The 22,137-nt window shown below is 40.6% G+C and overlaps 1 protein-coding gene across 2 annotated transcripts in view; it reads left to right on the top strand.

The window, feature by feature from the left end:
- The window catches only part of LOC110955388 (heterogeneous nuclear ribonucleoprotein L-like), a 49,934-nt gene that overhangs the window by 3,645 nt on the left and 24,152 nt on the right, over positions 1 to 22,137 (top strand). For both annotated transcript variants that reach the window (XM_051960044.1, XM_022200358.2), the window contains exons 2-5: positions 12,924 to 13,042; positions 17,128 to 17,237; positions 17,351 to 17,478; positions 18,982 to 19,067. In XM_051960044.1, coding sequence (XP_051816004.1) covers positions 12,924 to 13,042; positions 17,128 to 17,237; positions 17,351 to 17,478; positions 18,982 to 19,067 — 443 coding nt within the window. The remainder of the gene's footprint in view (positions 1 to 12,923; positions 13,043 to 17,127; positions 17,238 to 17,350; positions 17,479 to 18,981; positions 19,068 to 22,137) is intronic.

Below are 22,137 nucleotides of genomic sequence, written 5' to 3' on the forward strand. Positions count from 1 at the left end.
AGTTGCAAGGATCAAACCACTACTGACCAAAGAGAACAGAAAGGTTTGTCTGGCATTTGCAAAAAAAATGTCTAGATCAGCACCAAGACTTTTGGGATAACATCCTGTAGACTGATGAGTGAAAGGTGGAACTTTGTGGAGGACACCGGCCCGTTACATCTGATATAAAGCTAAGACTGCATTACACAAGAAAAACATGATACCAGCAGTGAAACATGGTGGTTATAGTATGATGGTTTGGGGCTGCTTTACTTCCACAAGACCTGGACAACTTGTCATAACTGATGGAGTCATGAATTCTACTCTCTATCAGAAAATCCTCTTGGAGAAAATGCACCATCAGTTCATGACGTGAAGCTCAGCACAAATGATGTATGCAGCCTGACAATGACCCAAAGACACAAGCAAGTCCACCTTGGCTCAAAAAGAACAAAATGAAGGTTTTGGAGTGACCGAGTCAAAGCCTGGACTTGAATCCAAATGAGATGCTGTGGCAAGACCTTAAAAGGGCAGTTCATGCTCAAAAAGGAACCTAATGTGGCTGAATTAAAACTATTCTGCAGAGAAGAGTGGGCTAAAATTTCTCCATGGAGATGTAAAAGCAGGGCTCCAGACTGAGACTAAATGGTCGTATTTTGCGACCAAAATTTGAGCGAGTGCGAGTAAAATTTTCATCTACTCGTGCATGTGCGACCAGTAAATTTGCCGATTTTTTTTTTTTTTTTAATTGCTATTGAGTATTTTTTGTTGCTGACAAACTTCTGCTCCACACTTCAGCCCAGTAGACAGTAATGCGCAAATGAGCTGGTTTAACCTACGTTAACTCCAAAAGAAGAAGAAAGAAGACGAACACCAAAGAAGAAGAAGAAGGCGAGCGAGAGTGAGAGTGGGGGGTGAATGACGGTGAAGCTCCTGATGTTTCACAAAGCCTTCATTTACGTTCAGCCTTATTTTGAACACAAATTCACCTTCCTTTCCTTCACTCCTTTCTTGTCCTCATTCCAGCTGCTTCTAAGTTTAGACACATTCTTTGCTAGACAGCAACAGCGTGGAAAGGTTTTCTTTTGTCTTTACGTGAATTTTCGGACTTTTCAGCAGCGTCTTCGTCATGTCAAGAAACCTCTTCTTAGAGAAACATTTCCTGTGCCGCTGAATTGGTCACAAAATAAAAGCCCGTAGCATTAAAAATGCGCCTTCAAAATAAAAGCCTGGAGAGAACGGTTATTTTAACACTAGCAAAACAAAGGCTTGCCAAAATTGATGAACTGATCAACAGACCTTTATAAGAGTAATTTACACGTGATTTGGTATAAATACCTAACGTGCACATGTATGACACATGCCTGTACTCAGCACAAGCTCTTTTTTATTACAGATTTCATCCGTCGGAAATGATACATCAACTGAGCAGCTTTGGTGGAGTACTGCACTCTCTGAGTGCTTTTCTTGTTATATTGTGTCAGTTGCTGCACAGTGAAATGTGAATTGAAAACATAGTTTCTGCATTTACTGTGCAAGTATTTATCAGTAATACAGTGAAAATAAGAGGGAATGTGAATATTTACTTTGCAAGTCGATTTTGGTGTGCGGCCCTAAATTTTCTGGTTGCGCTCCTAAAATTTTAAGTTAGGGGCCACTGTGCTCCGACAGAAAAAAGTTAGTCTGAGCCCTGAAAAGACATCACAAGCTGTAATAAACATTTGACTGCAGTTGTTTCTGTAAATATTCATATTAGCTTCATGATCTAGAACATTTAAGTGTGAGAATAATGCAAAATAGAAAATCAGCAAACACTTTTTTAAACGGAACAGTTTCTTGCACAATACAGTTGTGTTTCCATACGGAATAATGTGTTTATTACTCACAAATTTTATTATGATCAAATTATAGCTATTAAACAAATAACACTTTATTGACTGCATCAGATGTGCTAATGAGATCCTCTGACTGATGCTAAATTACAGCAATTTAATAATAAATACAGTGTATAAACTGGCTAAGTTCATGAAGATTAGTTAGTTGGTTTCTTGCAGCAGCTGAACGTCCCAAAGCATCCCCAAATGCCTGATGGGATTGGTGTCTCCCAATTTCTGCCAGACCCATGGCAATAGTATATAGGTGATGTCTCAATGCTATTAGGATCCACAGCCAAAGTGACATTGGCCCCAAACATCACCAGGTCTGATTTGCCATTTGAGTGAAAGCCCCATACATGTACAGATCTGCCTCCACTGGCAAATCTTGGCTGTATACAATCCTCATTGAGTCTTTCACCTTGTATTCAACGCATCCTGACACAGCCATCAGTTCTATCCCGCAGCAAACACGGCTGGTCTCCAAACAGGACATGTGGGCAGTGATCAATAATAAGGCCCGGTACTGCCTGGTCCACTGGAGGAGCTGCCGCTTGTGTCTGCCTGTCAGATGTGGCTTCCTGATTGGTCTTCTGGCATTCGGACCCCTTTCAACAAATCTCCGTTTGACTGTCTCATGACTAACTTGGATATTTGCATCCTGTTGCCATTCTTGCTTCAGAGAGGCAGCAGCACGTTTATTGACCTCTAATGCCCAGTAACCATTCCATTGGAAGCAGAAATGCCTATTATGAGTTTTATTTAAACACAGAATAATTGCTTAATAATCTTTAAACACAAATTTATGTTATGTTCACTGAAATCTGAACAAATCCCCCATGATTACAAGCTGTAACCACCATTTTTACTAACGGTCTGTGTGTTCAGATGCACACATGGCTTCTTTCATACTGTTGCTGTTGGGACTGTTTGCACTTTCATGTAGTGCCCTTAGCAGTAAATGCAAAAGCTCTATTCACATTATGTTTGACACATTTTAGCACTGTGAACTACAGTTTTCTAACTTACAGAAAAAAAATCTCATCTTGTCAGCATATATTGTTGCAAACTATACTGTGCAGTCAGTTTGTATGTAAGAAACTTATTACATGTGCTTTATAGAAATTGCTACAATTTATTACAATTAATCACAAATATTTTGCTTAATTTGGAGATCTGTGTTCTAGCATTACCTATATGTAAGATTTAAATTGAATTGCCTTGACCTTTAAAGAGTCTGTTTTTAAATGAAATGGTAACAAATGTTGAGCCAACTATAGACTAGGATTAGATCATACAATATAATATAATAATTCACAAAAAGATATATTGACAGGGTTCTTCTATGCTCTTGCCTTATAGCTGTGATCGGTAGATGATTACTAAATTTCTAATTACAGCCACACATGGTAGGGTGCTATTGTTGCTATATTTTAGTAACATTAATTATCAGAGAGGCTCGGCCCAGTATCTAGTTATAGGAAGGGATCCATACGCACTTTACTGGTCTTCAGTTAACTGACAAGGCTTTTACAAACAGTAAAAATAATGATGAAGTTAAGGATGCAATCTGAGGTTGGCCACTATGTAGATCGACAAATGTAACTGTAGCTTAAAATCAGTGACAATATATATACAACAGCTCAGGTGTCTTTAGTGAAGAAAAGTGCACGGTCATGTCATGTTTGTAATAATTTCTAATTAGCATATAAGTAGGCTGATTAATAAAACTGCCACTGTTGTGATATATGCGTAAATATGCACAAGTCTCACTATACAGATCCTCATATGAATCCTGCTGCTGTCTGATGCCTGCTGGTGCTTACAAATAAAGAATAAAGTCCTAACCAAAACACAGACAAGCATTCATTGTAAGTGACTCAAGCCTTCTTAATGTAATTTGTTTGCTGTAAAGTAATATTTTTTTTTACCAACATTTAATTTGTAAAGTTGTAGAGAAAAGTGAAAGAGGCAGAACTCAACATACGTTAAAGTGTTTTTTTTTGTCTGTGTGTGTTAGTCATTTAAAAGCTCGCAAACTGTGTTTTTTGTACCTCTGTGATGTTAATGGATAAACATTTGTGCTGCAATGTAGAAAAAGCCTGCTGGTCAGATTTTGTTGTCTATGCAGAGAAATCCTGTTTAACCCATATTGCAGTTTTTTTTAATGAAGGAGGGGCTTTGAGGCTTCCTCTTGTTAGGGATTAGATTAGCCAGCGTGAAAGACAGTGTCTGAAAGTCCTTTTGGTGTGAAAGTTGACCACCAAGAGTAAAGAATCAATCAGTCAAGCAGACTAGACTTTCATGTTCAGCTAGACCAGGGGTCGGCAACCTTTAACACTCAAAGAGCCATTTCTACCCGTTTCCCACAGAAAAGAAAACACCGGGAGCCGCAAAGTCCTTTTGCCATTTAAAATGAAGACAACACTGCATATATGGCTTTTTTTTACCTCTATGCCCTTGTTAATCAGTCATGATTAATTAATTACAAAGCCTCTAATTAGATAGATTAATTTTTTTAATTGTGTCCTTCCACTAGTATTTATCTTACTTGGTTAATGTCATTTTTGCTCCTGGACCTCATATGTTACGTAATGTTAGCTGGAAATCAATATTTTGCGAATGTCTATTTAATTTGTAAAATCTATTTATCTTAAGCTAATAACTTTTCTCCGGTAAGTTGCTGCCCTATTTTCCAAGACGACCCTCCTCTGACTCTCTGACCTGCTGCCTGGATTCTGTATGTGACATCGAGCCGTGTTCTTGCGAGAAACGTGTGTTACCCTATCAGAGAGTAGATACTGAGCAAGACAATTATCCGTAGTTTACCTCAGTACTCATGAGTATTTTTGACTCAAAGACAAGACGTGTCTTTCTTGGAGTGGAGCTTTAATATACAGGCTTGCCATTCTTGAGTACAAAATTACGTGAAACTACAGGCGTTGCTTCTCCATCTTCTCTGCATCAACTTTGCGCTCTCATGTGTCCCAGGGGAAAACCCATAGACTGTATATATAGTGGACGTAGCATCTGGCTCTAGAATTGAAGCCCACCCGGAAGTGTCAAAAACTTGCAATATCACGCCGTCCGCTAGGGTTGGCTCCAAGAAGCTTTTTCTCCATAGACCCCATTTCATTTTTGGAGAAAATAAAATTTGATAGAGTGATTTTCTACAGCTCAGGATTTTTTTCCCGTTAGTTTTCATGGTCAAAATGAGAGATCAGGTGGCCGATCTTAAAATAAATCAATACTGAATTTTAAATAAATCGTTAAAGTTGGCAGGGCCAGGGGGCGTGGCTATACTTGATAGACAGCAACAGAACCCTCTGCGGTAAAATGTGGGCGGGATAAGAGAGTCCTCAGCCAATCCTGCCCCTCGTTGCTCTCCGGTCCAGTCTGTTTGATGACGCTTTTTACGTCATTGGCTCCAAAAAATCCAAAACGGCGACCAGGAAGTAGCAAAATCCGGGCTTCATTTTCTCGGCGTTGAAACCAACGGGTGACGTCACGGTTAGTTTACGCCTGGGAAAACCCCAACAGCACATCCGGTGGAGTGACACGTCAAAATAAGAGTGGTAATTTCACAATAAAACTCTATATTAAAATGCATTGAAACGCGCCTGAAAGGCAGAGCAATTTATTTTACAAAGTTACAGGGAGCCACAAAAGAGGGCTGAAAGAGCCGCATGCGGCTCCGGAACCGCGGGTTGCCGACCCCTGAGCTAGACTATCCCTCTGCCCATCACTCTCACTGACACTAGAGGAAGGACGGGTGTATGTCAGCTTAACAATGGGAATACACTTTCGTCATGTTGCTAACAAGGGGGATGGCATCCCCCACCATTCTCGTACTGGCCATAGTTCTGCTTGTGTAAAGATTTGGGTGGTTGCATTTGCTGGTAAATGTGGTCATTTGAAATGATTAAACATAAGAGAAAGTTTGACAGTACATCAAAAGTTAAGAGTGTGTGTGACAGTGCACCATGTGTCACTGAACATGTGTGACTATGTGCATATTGCTACTCGACATCTGGGTCAGGCTTAATCTCAGGTCTGAGGTTAGGTTTAAAAACAAATGGGATTAGGTTAGATTGGCCTTAAATATGAGTCCAACTTTGGGCGTAAATAGGTCTATGAGAATCGTAGATAACACGTATTTTCACTGATTTCATAAAGTCAGTAGAGATTTGATTCCATGTATGTCATGATGATCACAAAGTAGTGAAGCCCTGATGAAAATACTAGTGAAGTTGGAAGATTCCTACATTTTTTTTCATTATTTTAGTTTTTTAATCCCTTACTTCTATGTAGGGCTACCAAATAGCTGCAAAACAGTTACACTTTTAAGATCTCTGTAATGTTAGTGAATTTCCTTTGGCTGTGATACAGATGTATTTCCAGCCTTTTCACATTGAGCAATACGCATAATAAAGGAGTTGCCTTTATAACTTTGAGAGAAAATGATTTATTTACACCAAAAAGGAAACGGTTTAAAACATAATTTCCAAGACATGTTCCAGCAGACACAGTTTGCAGATTCATATGCAGAAGTTTAAAACTGATTGTTTTGCAACAACTGAGAAAAATATGTATGCCAAAGACCTGCAGGGGGCATGGAAGGCAGAAACAGCCAGAAGACCAACAGGCTATAAAAAGAACACCAAATAAGCAAGGACCTCATGCCTGGAAATCTGGCCACACACCATTCTTGACCGAAGTGCACTATAAGACAACTGGAAAACAAACCATTTGATTTGCCTCTACAGCCACACATTGACACTAGGCAAAAGCCTTTATTTAGTACAGGGTGTTGAGGCTGTTGTTGCTTGACGTCTTCATCTAAACCAACCACCACAGTCAGGATAAGCAGTTGTACATTGCTAGTTATCAACTCTGTACGTCAACCCATTGTTTCTGAACTTGCCTGTGAGCATAATCACATGAAAGAAGTGAAGCAACTGATGACCAATCGCAAACATGGACATAGGCTGCAACCAGAGTGATATATTTTACAAGCAAAGAGCATACTATAATATTTAAGAAACAAGATTTTAAGCACACAAGACAAGCTAAAAACAGCACTGCTGCAGCAGCTAAAGCAGATGAGAAAGCTACATAAACCTACAGACTGTATGAATATGAACAGGCTTCTCCATATTAGCAGGTATAGAAAGGCTGTCTCTCATATCACATATGAGGCTACACACAAACCTCTACAACGTAATATATTTCTCACAAGAAGAACAAACTATAATACCTAAACCAATACAAGAAGTTTAGAATATGATACTGACTGAAAACAGAAGAATTTCTGCAGCCAAAGTCAGGAAGGAAAGCTTCAAAATCCTGCAGACTATGTGAATGCATAATTAATATACTTATTAATAAACTTACCAGTATCTCTTTCCCTTTACATTGCTTAAATGCATGTTTCTTATTTAAGGTTTAATTATTGTCATGCAGCACAAGATTGTATAAGAAAATTACAGTTGCTGTCCTTTGATGCTCCTCATAACAAAGATAAAGTGCTTGGTGTTTAGCTCTGTCACCTCACAGCTAGAAGACTCCCAGTTCACATCCCGGCCTGAGCCTGGGGTCTTTCTGTTTGGAGTTTGCATGTTCTCCCTGTGCCTGAGTAGGTTTTCTCTTGCCTGGGGACCAGACAGCCTTTATATTGTGTATTACAAATACACATAAAGTCAGTCTGGAACTGCTCCATTGAACCAAATCTAGCCCAGAGGCGGGACTACCGATCACAGCTTGAATTGGAGAGAGCCAATCAGCGTAACACATGTGTGACGCAATCACTAAGCGACCTAACAACTGCCTTTCCGCCATGATATTTTGTAGTTTTAACAGCTTCCTTCGCCGTGCAGGGGTCCTGAGGAAAATCTAAGCTCTCCCTTTCAACAGTGGAGGGCAGCATTACGCATTCTATCGTACAGCCTGCCGGAATTAAAAGAAGAAGAAGAAGAAGAAGTAGTCCAAACAGTTATGGCGACCAGTTTTAAGGACAAATTCAGCCCGTGCAAAACCGAGGAAAGCGCACGAGAGAAACCTCGCTCTGTTGCGGTCGCCATTTCGTTTGTATGTGGGAGATGCACAGGTGTTAGATGGGTAATCTCGGCCCTGAAGATGACGCATCGTTAACTCCCGCCTCTGGTGCTCTGATTGGTTCGGTCTGATCTGCTCGGAGCTTGACAACCTGTCAAAATGTGTCAATGGAGGAGGGCTAGACCGTATTCCCGTATATCCCTTATAACGGGAATACAAAGTCTAGCTAAGCTAGGCTAGGTTTTCTCCAGGTGCTCTGGTTTCCTCCCACAGTCCAAACACATGCTGAGGTTAACTGGAGATTCTAAATTGTCTGTAGGTATGAATGTGAGTGTGTCTGGTTGTCTGTCTCTGTCTCTAGGTAGCCCTGTGATAGACTGGTGACCTGTCCAGGGTGTCTCCTGCATTCACCTAAAGTCAGCTGGGATAGTCTCCAGCCCCTCAATGGCTCTGCAGAGGATTAAGCAGTGTATAGATAATGCATGAATTTAGCAATCTCACATTCGGTCTCATTGTTTTGGCGTCTAAGACACATTTAGAATAATTTTTTTAGCTACTTGCTGGGTCTCAAAGGTTTTAGGAGAAAGTATAAAAAACAAATAAGGAACATAATTGAAATCGATAAGTAGGCTTATTGCAAATTGAACAGAAAGGCACTCAGAGAGCGCAGTACTTTGCCAAGACTGCTCAGTCATTGTGTGATTTCCGACAGATGAAATCTTTAAAGAATTTGTGGTCCACAGCGGTGGATTTGTAGTAGGATCACAATCATGTGATCGTCAACAGGCAGCTGACGTAGTGTTTACGTGCCATAGTTACAGTGACGCTGTGACGCTATATCGCAGTGATACAGAAATCTTGAGCAAATCCATGGATCCGGACTATAAGTCGCATTATTGCCTAAATCTAATCACTTGGCCCTTGTGTCATTTCTGACCTTCCCTGAGAATTTAATTGAAATCCGTTGGCCCGTTTTTGAGTAGTGTTGCGAACAGACAGACGGGCCACTGCCGATCGTTACATAACTCTGCCGCATTCCTTGACGGAATAATAATTATAAGGTCAACAAGTGCAAGGTTTAAGTTCAATTTCTGTTTGAGATTATGTAGACACAAGACATATAGAACAATGAAATGGCTTTGAAATTACTTGCAGCTCTAAAAACTTCTATCTTCCCCTCTCGCTGTCTGGGCTCCAAACTCTGCTGGATCTTTGAGTAATGCTGATAATATTTTCCAGGAGAACTGATTGGTCAGTAGGCGATTCTTTTATACCACCGTTGTATTATTGAAAGCCTATAGTTAAACATTATGCTACCTCAATAACATCAAATCCTGCTTCGTAGTACAGGCCTCCGGTTTGCAGAATCACATCTGAGGAACTGATACAAAAAGATATTTTGCCACAAATACTTCTGCACCTGATAAAGGACACACAGCAAAATGAAACTTCTCAAAATGTGTCATTTTGCAACTGTCAGTGCAGGTACGTGATGAGATAACCATCAAAGAGACAAGTGAGATGTTTTTTGGCTCCAGTAGAAGGATGTAATTTATACAAGTGGCTATCACTGTCAACCACACGGTGTTTGTGCTCTTTTTCCTTCCTCGCTGTCTCACCATTACAGAAAACAAGGGTATTAGAGTTGGACATTCACACACAAATGCTCACCTACTCTTTCACACACACAGAGTCTTGAGTGAAGGTAGTATCATCTTGCATGTAATCAGCAGGTAGTGTAGTTTCCAGGCATGCATCCACGTACACATTTACACACTCACGTCATTTCATCATTAGAGGGGCATTAAGAAGATGAATGAGCTACCTGGAGATGTTTGTTACTTCAAACATTATCAATTTTAAAAGCAAGATCACAACCAAAAAAATTTAATTAAAGCTATTCCAACTTCAAGGGTAGCAAGTACACAAAACACCGTTCAAACACCTAATATCTTTTTCAGTGGGTATCGAACCCACACAGTCACACTTTGACCAAAGACCCATCTAGAACAGAGGCCTATCACAGCAAGCTTGTTTGCAGCAGATCGATTTACATTGCAATGTGTTTCAAATTGTTGGCACAAATATCTGTCCAAGATTTGCTTTGAACGTGAAGTCCAACTGTAATTACTCACGATATTTCACTGTCAGCATGTGAGTTTACATGCACTTCTGCAACCTGCTAACAGTTACCTTCCTCCAGTAATCATATGTCTTAAATGTCATGCCAACAAACAGCCAGATTTGTTTAACCGGGGTAGGAGATTGGAGATAATTGATTTCATCTGTTTCCCTGAATTGTACGGGAGTGCTTACTCGCTTCGGTCTCTTGAAACAAAGCTGTTTTTATTTGAGATACTGAATTATTGAATGGATCGTATAAAAGAATCTGACTCGGATAAGTCTTGTTCCATACACTTGAAATAAGCTTTGATGAGGCATGCGCAGAAAAAGTCTTGGGGTATTAAAGCAGTAAAACTTCCAATTAGCTGCAATTAACCTTAGAAATGGCAAGGGGACAAAACAAAGTACAGTTCGAGCACCCGCCATCATTTTAGTCTGATGTATGGTAAAATTATGGACAGCGCCTGTGCATGAGCATCTGAAGAGAAAGCACAGGCGCTATTCATCACACTACACCACTGACTTACATATCATGACCTCTTTTTTATTTCTGGGATGCAAACTACTCGGTTTTTGGCCAGTGTTGCTTTTTCATGTTAATTTGGGTGAGTTGTGGGAATCTTCCAAATCCAAAGAGTTTTTCTTTTGAGAGGAGGATTGTCATAAAGTCAAGAGTCAATGCCGTGCGTGTCATTAAAGTTCTTTCTGCTGCGCTGATAGAAGTAAGTAAATAATAAAAATGATCTATGAAGTGCTTTTTACAGACAAAGGTCACGAAGTGCTTTACAAACGCAACACAAAAACGATGGAGCAACTACCAGAGCTACGAAGTTAGAAGTGCAAAACTGCACAACTGTTGTGGCTTGTGGAAGACACAAGCCACAACAATATTACACAAAGCCACATGCATGATACCACTGCATGATACAGAGCTAGTGCTTACAAGTTACCCAAATGCCTGTCTAAACAAGTGTGTCTTTAGCTGGCTTTTAAAAGAAACCAGAGTCTTAGTAGACTGCAGAGGTACAGATAGACCATTCCAAAATATAGGCGTTACGTCCTCAAAAGTTTTATCACCTCGTGTCTGAAGGCGAGTTTAACAGACAGACAAGAAATTTAACACATTTGACCAAAGAGAAAATGCTGACTGATATGGATGAACCCTGTTATTTGTTTTTATAATGTCGGCGTTTCCATTTCAACCCTACAGTTTTGTACTTTAATATGTAAACTTTGGTTTACATTTCATACTACACCACATTATACAGTGACATACAGATTGTCCAAATAAAATTAACGCAATGGTCATTTTGCTTTTTTAGAGGAAATTTAATAATTTAATCAGTTGACTATGACTGTGCAACAGACAGACACTGTGCAAAACAGGTAGCAAATGCTAGCTGCATTCATTTCTATATGATTCATTTCACTGAAAGTCCCATTTCAGTCATTGATGAAGTCCCTAAAAACTCATCTCTGTCAGGAAAATATGCAGAGAACCCTGTTTCTACTGAAATGGGCATTTTGTGAACTTTTCAACCCCTACATTTATAACACATTACCTTTAGCCAAAGCACAATTTTAGGCCTCAGTTCCACTTTCATCAGTTTTACATGTCTAAATTTTTTGTCTATTCCTGGATGGCTTACATGCCTGACTGCATCCTGTGCAGACACTGAGGACTGGCTTCTTTTTATCTGTTTTTAGCAGTTACTAGGACAAAGCTCTCTGTACTAATGAACAGACAGCATTGATGGTACTTTTGCCTTTTTTGGCTCTTCATCTTCCAGAATAGCACTTCTAAACCTTTAAAGGCAAAACATACCTCATCGAATTAGTGCCATACATTTATAATACAAGAAGTGTGGGCATTAATGCTGGACTAGAATATCCGAATAATTGGTCATTCCTTTCTATTTCTATTCTGTTTCTTCTTCTGGACGAGCTGAATATTCGAATATTCATCATTAATTGAGCCCAAATATCCATACCTCAGAGATTGCTATTTGGGCCAGCCCTAGTTGACATGTCGTGTTACAGCATAGTGAAGCTCTGGTGCAAGACACAAGTGTTCCCTTAATTCTTTTTGAGCAGAGTATTGTGAGTTTTTCTTTTTACCACTGTGGTCTTAGTTTCCTGTTCTTAGCTGTATTTTTGAAACTGCTGTTTTCTCCTGATGAGGTCTGCTCACTTCAAGGTTCCTTGTGTTCCTGTGCAGACAACGTTGGCTATTCGAGTTACTGTCATATTCCTCCTTTACATTCTTACCAATGTATTTTCACTCACAGAACTGCTGCTCAGCGGATTTTTTTTGTCCTTGTTTGCACCGTTGTCTCTAAAACCTAGAGACTGTGGTTCATTAAAAATACAGATCAGCAGGGTGTGAGATTTTGAAATTAGTTGCACCACCCACATTATCATCCACGCCTTATTGCTCTGAGTATGTTCCACATGACTGATATATATTTGCATTAGTGATCACATGGACTGGTGAACCCATTAAAGTGGTCACTAAGTACAGGTGAACATACTGTAAACTGTACTACACAGCAGCATGTATTGCTGTGACACAGGAATTAACTCTGGCATATTCTCATTGTGACATTAGCTTCATCTACCACCTTGATAGTTGCAGCAGGAACAGGTGAATGTTATTTTTATGTTGCAAAGAGATCTTCTAGGTATGCGTACAGGTGAACCTGTCTGCATTTGATTGGCAGCACTTGATCTCACCAACTTGTAGTTCAATGTGGTCGGTTTAACTTCAGCCATATTTTTATACCAGATGTGTGTCTGTCGGGACGACTGTTGTGCAAATGAAAAAATCCTAAAGATCAGCTTGATGTGATCATAGCTGTTTTGGATAATAACGCCTGACTGTGTGTGTTGCAGGAAAATGGCGAGGACTCCCATCGTATCTCTCCCAGTCCTGTGGTCCATGTCAGGGGCCTGTGTGAGGCTGTTGTGGAAGCGGACCTGATAGATGCCCTGGAAAGGTTTGGGCCCATATGGTGAGACTGCAACTGCTATGTGTTTGTTATTCTAAGTGTGGGAAACAGATAAACTGAGTCTTGTATCTCTGTACACACAACTTTCTAACTTGTTTGAACCTGGTTTAACCTTACAGGTGACCCTAAATGCCTTTAAGAGCTAGTGTTCAGCTTGGGGTGACCTGTCACCAGTCTGTTAGCTGGCTGGCACATCTGTACATTTGTAAACGGAGAACACATACAAACTAGCAGGACAGATTTTAGTCGCTAATTCACCCAACGTGAATTGGTTTAGCAAGTTATTTTTTTCTAAGTATCAGTCATGATTCAGTCTGCAAGCTCTTCTATTATTTGTTAATGCTCGTGAAGAGACAAGTTGAGGCAAGGTCACACGCAGTCTTGGTGAGGTTTTCAGGCATATATCAGCACCAGACAGAAACAAAGTGCACTGAAAGGCTCTACAGTTTGAGTATTTGCTGTTACTCCTTCTGACAACACTCTGCTGGGTGAATCACATCTACAGCAGGCACGATTTCCTAAATATAGGAATACACAGTGAGAGAAAGCCAGGTTTCTCCGTTCTCATGATATCCCCATGTATGTAGCTAGAGTCTAGGGTTCTCCGTGGATTACCATTCCATGGGCAGGCGATGGAGGCACCGCAGGTACTGGAGACAAAAGCAAGGCCACAGAGTGAGTGTGCTGTTGAGGCTGTGGAGGTGACCACATAAGCTGCCACTTCTAAGTGTCTTTCTCACTAATGCAGGGTCCCTTGTGAATAAGATGGATGAATTGAAGCTACAGGTTGCAGCAAACATAATCGTCAGGGATAGTTGCATTCTGCTGATGACAGAGACCTGGTTTCATTAACTCATTCCAGATACAGCTATCCAGCTAGCAGGCCACACACCGGTATGACAGAAACAAGGACTCTGGGAAGAGCAGTAGAGGGGAGTTATGCATCTGTGTGAACAACTGCTGGTATATCAACGCTGAGTGTGTAGTCAGCCGCTGCTCTCTGAATTTGGAGAACGTGACTGTTAAATGCAGGCCCAAAGTAAACTCCTTTACCTGGGAGTTTAATGTCATCATGCTAACAGCTGTGTATATACCACCTGATGTTAATGCTAGCTTGGCTCTTGGACACTTGCTTGACTTGTTTAGCTATCAACAGAGCAGGTGTCCTGAGGCTGTTCACATCATAGCAAGGGACTTCAACCGTGCTAATTTAAAAGCAGTGCTCCAACATAATACAGAGCTACAGGGTCAAACCACTACCATGCCTAGATCAGTCTGACCATTTGTCCCTGCTCTTAATTTTGGCCTACACCTCTCTCAGAGAATAGTGCTCCTACCACAATAAAGACTGTTGAAACATTGCCTGATGGTGCCTCTCATCAGCTGTATCACTGCCTTCAAAGGACAAATTGGGTTAGTTTTGAACACCAGGACCTGGAGGAGTACATATAACACAGCAGCTGTCTTGTGTTCCATTAAACACTGCATGGACACTGTCAGCATGGACAAGTCTGTCCAAGTTTATCCCAACCAGGAGTCCTGGATGACAGAAGTCCAGCCCCTGCTCAGGGTCAGAAATACTGCTTTCAGATCTGATGATGGGGCAAAATACAGTGCTGCCTGAGCCAACTGTAAGAGAGGCATCAGAAAATTCAAGGCTGCTTACAGGAGGAAGATTGAAGACTACTTCTGCAGCAACAATACAATGCTGGTGGGGCAGTGGCTTCAGCACATCACCAGCTACAAATCCAGCACCCTCTCAGCTGTGGATGGTGATGCTTCGCTGGCAGAGGACCTTAACCACTTCTTTGCCCACTTTGAGGTGGAGCCATCAGGCAGCTGTATCACATCCACTGGCCCACAGCAGCCTCATCTTCATGATGGAGAAACATGAGGTGAGGTGCAGCCCAAGGGAAGTGAACCCAAGGAAGGCTGCAGATCCTGATGGTGTCTTGGGCAGGTCCTGAAGGTATATTCTGGCCAGTTGGTAGGCGTCTCCTCCAAGATCTCAACCAGTCTCTATTACACTTCACTCTCCCACCCTACTATACTTGAAGCCATCAACCATAGTTTCATTGACAATAAAGACCACCATTAGCAGCCTGAATGTCTGCCGTCCAGTGGCACTTACTCCTGTCATAAGGAAGTGTTCTGAGAAACTGATTTACACATGTGATTTGACACACATCAGTTTGCCTACAGAGCTAATAGGTACACAGAAGATGCCACAATCATGACTCTCCACACTACCCTGTCTCGCCTAAAGCAGTGGGGAAGCTACGCTCGACTGCTCTTTGTAGACTTTAACTCCGCATCTAACACCATCCTCCTCCACAGGCTGGTGACCAAACTCAATGACCTGGAACTTCCCTTCTCCTTTTGCCTCTGAATCAAAGACTTCCTGACAGATTGCTCTCGGAGGGTAAGAGTTGATCCCCACATCTCCTCACCCTTAACACTTGGCTCCCCACAGGATGTGTGACGAGCCCCCTGCTCTACACCCTCTACGCCCATGACTGCATCCCCGCTGACCCCAGCAACAGCAACATTAAATATGGAGATGACATCACTGTAGTGAAGCTCATCTCGCATGGAATAAGTCCACTCATTGGGAGGAACAGTCTGGTCCTCAACACCAACAGGAACAAGAAGCTGATTATAGACTTCAGAAAGAATTAAACAGACATTTAACCTATTTACATCAGCGTGTGCATGGAGGATGACTTTACCTGGACCAGTAACACAAAATCACTGAAGAAGAAGGCACAGTAAAGACTTCCTGACGATTCTCAGGAAGAATGACGTCACACAAAAGCGACTGGTGTCCTTCTACCGCTGCTACATAAAGGACATACTAAACTACTGTATCTGTGTGTGGTTTGTAGTTCATTGAAATTAAACCACCATCTTTGTACTTACATTTGTTTTAAGATGTCAGTAATGGTAGAACTTCATCATAATGAAGATAGCAGTAGCAAATATGCAGTATGGCACATAAGTAGGTGCCATGAAACTAACCAAATAATAACTAAATAACAAAATCAGTAAATACACAGTAAATGCCTACATCATCATCAATAAAACCTCTAAACTAAACCATTATTTAGAAAATCACAGAAAACTATTTTTTAAATTTCCCACAGGCACCTGTCTCAGCACTTTCTCTGTTATTGATGTATTAAATAGTTTAGGACAAAACAACTAGCATTCCAACTATCTGAATATTTAAACATGAATAAACATTTATTATGAGACACATGAAGTGGAAAAGTTTAACTACATAAGTAATCTACAGTGAGCTTTAGTAATGTTAATGTTAAGATAATTACATGTGCTGAGTAATTACAGGAAACAATTTGTGATGCTGCAGTTTCCACTCTAAACGACTACTTCATTATTTATACTCCATCTATGGTGCAGTATTTATTAACCTTGCTTTCAACTGGATGGAGCTGTTATGTTGAACTGACAGAACAGGCAAGCAGCAGTACTTGTCTTTGGTACATAAAAAATAGAATCGCAATTCAAACAGTTTGATGACTTTGCCTCATATATATAATATATACATAATATAAAATAAAATAGAAGGGTTTTACTTGTATTTCACACAAGCAGTTTCATGACATCGTACTTTCGTCAGTGCAGCAGCAGGATTGACAGATGTGACAGATGATGTCTCAAGGCCAGATATAACATGAGCTGCCAAAAAAACATGTTTCCAACATACAACACATGCATACCTGCACATAAATAGAACTATTATCTTGTTGTACTGCCTTCATATTTTTTTCGAAGGCCCTCATGCTCACATAATTTCGTACTTTATTTTGTTTCATTAAACGAAGGCAGTGACCTCTTTTATTTCCTCACTGGAGATGGGAAGGCATATGCCCTTGCCTCAAAGTTGCCAGCATCACATTTCCATTGAGATTTGCTGACAACAAAATAGTAAGGATTGAAACACAGTAAACATGGAGGAGCTGCACTTTTGCGGACAGTGGAGATGACTTACCCAAAGGCCAATTAGGCTGAAATGTTTCAGTGAAAAGCATGTGTATGTCTTAACTTGTTCATGTGTGTGTTCTCAGTTATGTGATGATGATGCCGTTCAAGCGTCAGGCCTTGGTGGAATTCTCTGCAGGAGAGAGTGCCGACCTCTGTGTGTCTTGTGGAGCCAAGGAACCTGTATACATCGCAGGTTTGATTCCCAGCTTTTTCACTGTGAAGACTTACTGATGACTATAAATTTATTGGTAACACATGCTTGTATGTAAAGTACTTTATTCATATTTTCCTCCATGTGTTCATCAGGCCAACAGGCATACTTTAATTACTCTACATCCAAGAGAATCACCAGGCCAACCAATGCGGACAATCCCAACAGCGGCAACAAGGTCCTCTTGCTGTCCATACAGAACCCCCTCTACCCTATAACCACGGTAAACACACACACATGCACACATACACACACACACTATGAGAAGTAGACAGGATCATGGAGAACAAAATGCACATAGTCAGGTCCATATATATTTGGACATTGACACAATTTTCAACATTTTGACTCTGTACACCACCAGAATACATTTGAAATGAAACAGTCAAGATGTACTTTAAGTTTAGATTTTCAACTTTAATTTGAGGGTGTTTACATTCAAATCAGGTGAAGGTGTAGGAATTACAACACTTTTCATGTGTGTCCTCCACCTTTTTAAGGGACCAAACTAACATAATCATTAGTGCTGTCAAATGCTAAAACATTTTAATTAGTTAATCACAGGATTGCTGTAATAAAACATAAAATTGGAAAGAGAAATCAATCTGGAGGAAAAAAATAGTGATCTCCAGAAGATGGAACAGTATCTGGAGTTAAAAAAAAAAAAGAAAATCTCCAGAAAGAAAAACAGGATCTAGAAGTTAAAAATCATGATCCCCATATCCAAAAAGATGGTCTGGAAGGAGAAAAGAATGCTTACTCCAGAGATGGTGAATGTGAAAAAGCTGCACGAACTGGAACAGAGGTGCAAAAACCTCCAGAAAGAAAAAGTTCTTCTGATAAAGGGCAAAAAACTACTGGAGGCAAAAGTCAGAAATCTCCAGCTTCACAACCAAGAACTGGAGATGAAACAGGAATTGGTTGAAGAAGAATTTATTTGTCTGCAGCAGCAAGAGAGAAATCTCAAGGCGGAAAGAAATGCAGAAAATGATGAAGGAGCTGCAGGAAGCCAAAAAGAAGCTCCAGGAGCAAAATAAAAAAAAGCAGAAGCAACTGCAGGAAGTACCGAGGAAACCAGAAAAAAATGAGGAGAGGTCTGGCAGGTCCAACATGCAGGCAGACATAACTCTGACCTGTGAAAAATAGATTTGCTTAAATCAGACATTAACGAGTAGAACCTCTGTAGATATCTATTTACATGTTTACCAGAATTAACAATTCAAAACTGTAAATAATATCAATATCCAAAATCTGTGTTTTCATACTTGGTAAAAGGATTTGTTCTTTTACAAGGTTTGATTATAAAATGACACTATTTTCACTTCATATATTTCAGAAATAATTTTATATCATACATGGTCAAATGGTTTATTTCTTAAAACCATTAGTTAGTTTGACCATAAAATGACACTATTTTCTCTTTACATATTTCAGAAAAGTAAAACACAAACTGTGAGCTCGAAACTCTGTCGAGGTGTGTTTACATTATTCTGGTGAGATGCAGATTTACTGAATGTCATACAACCTGCCATAACCAGATACCAAAAACAAGTGAAAAGAATTGCTAGAGGATGCATTAGCATGGGGTAACTGTATATTTCTGTCTTACCACTGCAGTACCTTCACAATTTTATTTGTGAAATACACAGTGGCCTCAGGCCACAGCATTAAAAACCTATAGATTGTGCTGAATATTGAATTTCTATAATTTTCCGTTTTGGTGCAGGATGTTCTGTACACCGTGTGTAACCCTATTGGCAGTGTGCTGAGGATCGTCATCTTTAAACGAAATGGAATCCAGGCCATGGTGGAGTATCCTTCTTTAATGGGTGAATGTGTGTGTCATTACCCCATATGAGTCAGGTAGAGCTAACTGCTTGCATGATTGGCATTTCGGAGTGGAAGCCATCAGGTTTTTGCAGCTAATTCAGAGTGTAGGTGCCCATCTGGTACCCTTTGCTCCTTACCACCACCACCCCCCTGCTCTGTTTCTAAACTTGCCCTCTTTTGCTGCTTGTATCCTGTTCAAACCTGTGCTCATATTGGTCATAACTCATCTTTGTTATCAGGGATATAAATCACCATTGTAGGGTGAACAACAGACTCATCATCTGAAGAGTTCATTTGCAAAAACAGATGACTCCGTTTTATAAATTTTCCGAAAACTCTTTTTATTGTTTACTTGAGATAATAATAATAATAACACTAATAATTTATTTTTTCTCTATTTTGTCATGGATTTTTCTACTGAGTCAAATCCACTCAACTTCAGTTTGATTGATATTATCTCAAGTAAACAATAAAAAAAGGTTTTCTGAAAATTTATCAAAACGGAGTTATCTGTTTTTGTAAATGAACTCTTCATCTGTCTCTTCTAAAAAGTGCTTTTTCAGACATTTGTACAGCTTTTGGCTCATATTTCAACATAAACACTTTTAAGTGCTTGTACTACACAAAGCATGCTTTTAGTAATTTATTTTAAACAGATACACTGTCAATTCGAGCTCCTATTTTTTTACTGTTCAAAAGTATGTGGCAGATAAATGTAATCAGTCCCTCCAGGAATTCGCGATGTTGCGATAGCGCAAATTCACATGAAATCAACCAATCTCCGCGAATTTTGCGTGGCCTTGCAATTTTGTCCAATCACTGCAACTTTCCCGCAATTTTGGCATAGCAGTGGCCCAGCGTCACCGAATTCACTTCCTTGTTTATGGTTCGAAGATGCAGAGGTGTGATACTAATATCTCTCATTTACCAACAAAAATTACTGCTGAAGACCGTGATAAACAAGTAATTCACTGATGTTTTTCACCAAAGCGGAGATAAACTGTTTTACACCCGTGCAATTCTGTGGTGGAATACAAAAAAGAAAAAAAATCATCGATTGATACACCTAAAAAAAACACCTTAAAAAAAAACACGAACCATATTAGAACGGCTGAAATGATCAGACAACAGATCACATAAATCACCATGATGGAAACTGTTGCATCCAGATCCGTTAGAGCACTGAAAGAATGAAGGTAAATTAGATTAATTATTCCACCAAAGAACACAGCGGAGTTATGTGACGATCAGCGTGTGTGAATCCTTCCTCTGTTACCAACATTACTCAAAAATGGACTCAGGCACTTGAATGAAATTTTCAAGGTCGGTCAGAAATGACACAAGGACCAAGTGATTAGACTTCGGCAGTGATACGGTTTAAAGTCTGGATCCACGGATTTGTTAAGGATTTCCCATTAAGGTACAGGGTTCTCCCCAGGATTTTTTTTCAGCGTAACGGCAGGTCCTCCTGCATGCGCGCGCGCAATAGACAAGAAAGAGCGCGCGCGCAATAGACGGGAACGCGTATGCGCGCATGCGCAATAGACGGGAACAGGTCAATCGACAGGAAAGTACAGCTAAGGTGGGGAGACATAAATTAACCTCGATAGGCACCCAGTCGATAAAAACAAACGCACATGGCGTTATCTGTCAAAATAACAGCGCAGCGGCCCTAATTACAGTGTTAACAGTTCCTGTTCAGCCCCCGACCGTGGTCAGGAAGCCCAGGGTTAACCCCCTTCACTTCCTCAGCAGCCGTAGAGGCAAAGACACAGGAGCCCAGCCGCATCGAAGAACACTGCAGCCTTTATTGTCTATAAACAGTGGCTGAAGCGCACAGTACCGCCAACCCAACTCTCCTCCTCCGACTGGACCGACTCCCTGTCTCTCTCACTCGCTCTCCCCCTCCCTCCGCCTCCCTCCCACACACACACGCTGCTCTCTCTCCCACTCTCATGACGGAGCCACACACTCTCATAACAACAGCGTAATCTTTGAAATGTGCTGGCGTAGCGGCCCTCATCACAGCGCAATCTTTTAAACTGAGCGTAACGGGCCGTTAAGACTGCGCAACGGCCCGTTAGACGGTGTAATGGGCCGTTATGACAGTGTAACGGGCCGTTACGCTGAAATGCGCTGGCAAGAACCCTGAGGTAGTGACACGGCGTCTGATAGCAGCACGGTAACCATGGCAACAAGTGAACGCTACCTCAGCAGCCTGCTGACATGACATGATTGTGATCTTACAACAAATCCACCACTGTGGACATATCGGAAATGATACAAGGAACAGTTGATTAAATTGTGGGGGTGTTTCTGTGTCCCATCAATTCCAGTTGCCAGCTACAAATTTAGGTCACGCGATGCATACATGCAGAACACACACCTGTCTTGGTGGAGGACTGCCCTCTCTCAGTGCTGTTCTTGTTAGTTGATGTGACGAGCCGTGAGCGTGTGTGTGTAAACACTAGGGGTGGGAATCTTCAGGCCCATCACGATTCAATTACGATTACGATTCAGGTGCTATGATTCGATTCTGAAACGATTATCTTTTTTCCCTCCCAGCTATTACACATTTCTTTTTGTCTCAGTGTGTGACCAGTCACCATTTTGTGTTTTTAAAATAGTAATAATGAGAAACAATTAAATGAATTAATTTCCATTGTCTTTTATTAAACTAATGGAAATGTGTAAACTGAAAAGTTACAACTTCGTTGTAAAGAACAAAAGGTAGCAGCATCCTTGGCTTTTAACATATCTTGAATCACAATTTGTGAAATGTGAAAATGTCTCTTTGTAGAGTGTCGGGATGGCCGTGTCAGTGAAGTACCGTCGGGATGTGGTGTGTCAGCTTGTGGAAATGGGTTGGAACGCAAAATAATTAATTTCGGAATATATATTGTCAATTACAGTGTTGAAACATGTTCTACAAGCTGGAAAAAATGCAGCTTTTTAGCAGTTGTCACTGTCTCCTGCAATTTCATCACAACAAATAAGCTTAAAACATCGCAACTTTTATCACAATTTTTTAGAAAAGCTGCCGCGAATTCAG

The sequence above is a fragment of the Acanthochromis polyacanthus genome, chromosome 15 (genome assembly GCF_021347895.1).
Source record: "Acanthochromis polyacanthus isolate Apoly-LR-REF ecotype Palm Island chromosome 15, KAUST_Apoly_ChrSc, whole genome shotgun sequence".
Classification (NCBI taxonomy): Eukaryota; Metazoa; Chordata; class Actinopteri; family Pomacentridae; genus Acanthochromis; species Acanthochromis polyacanthus.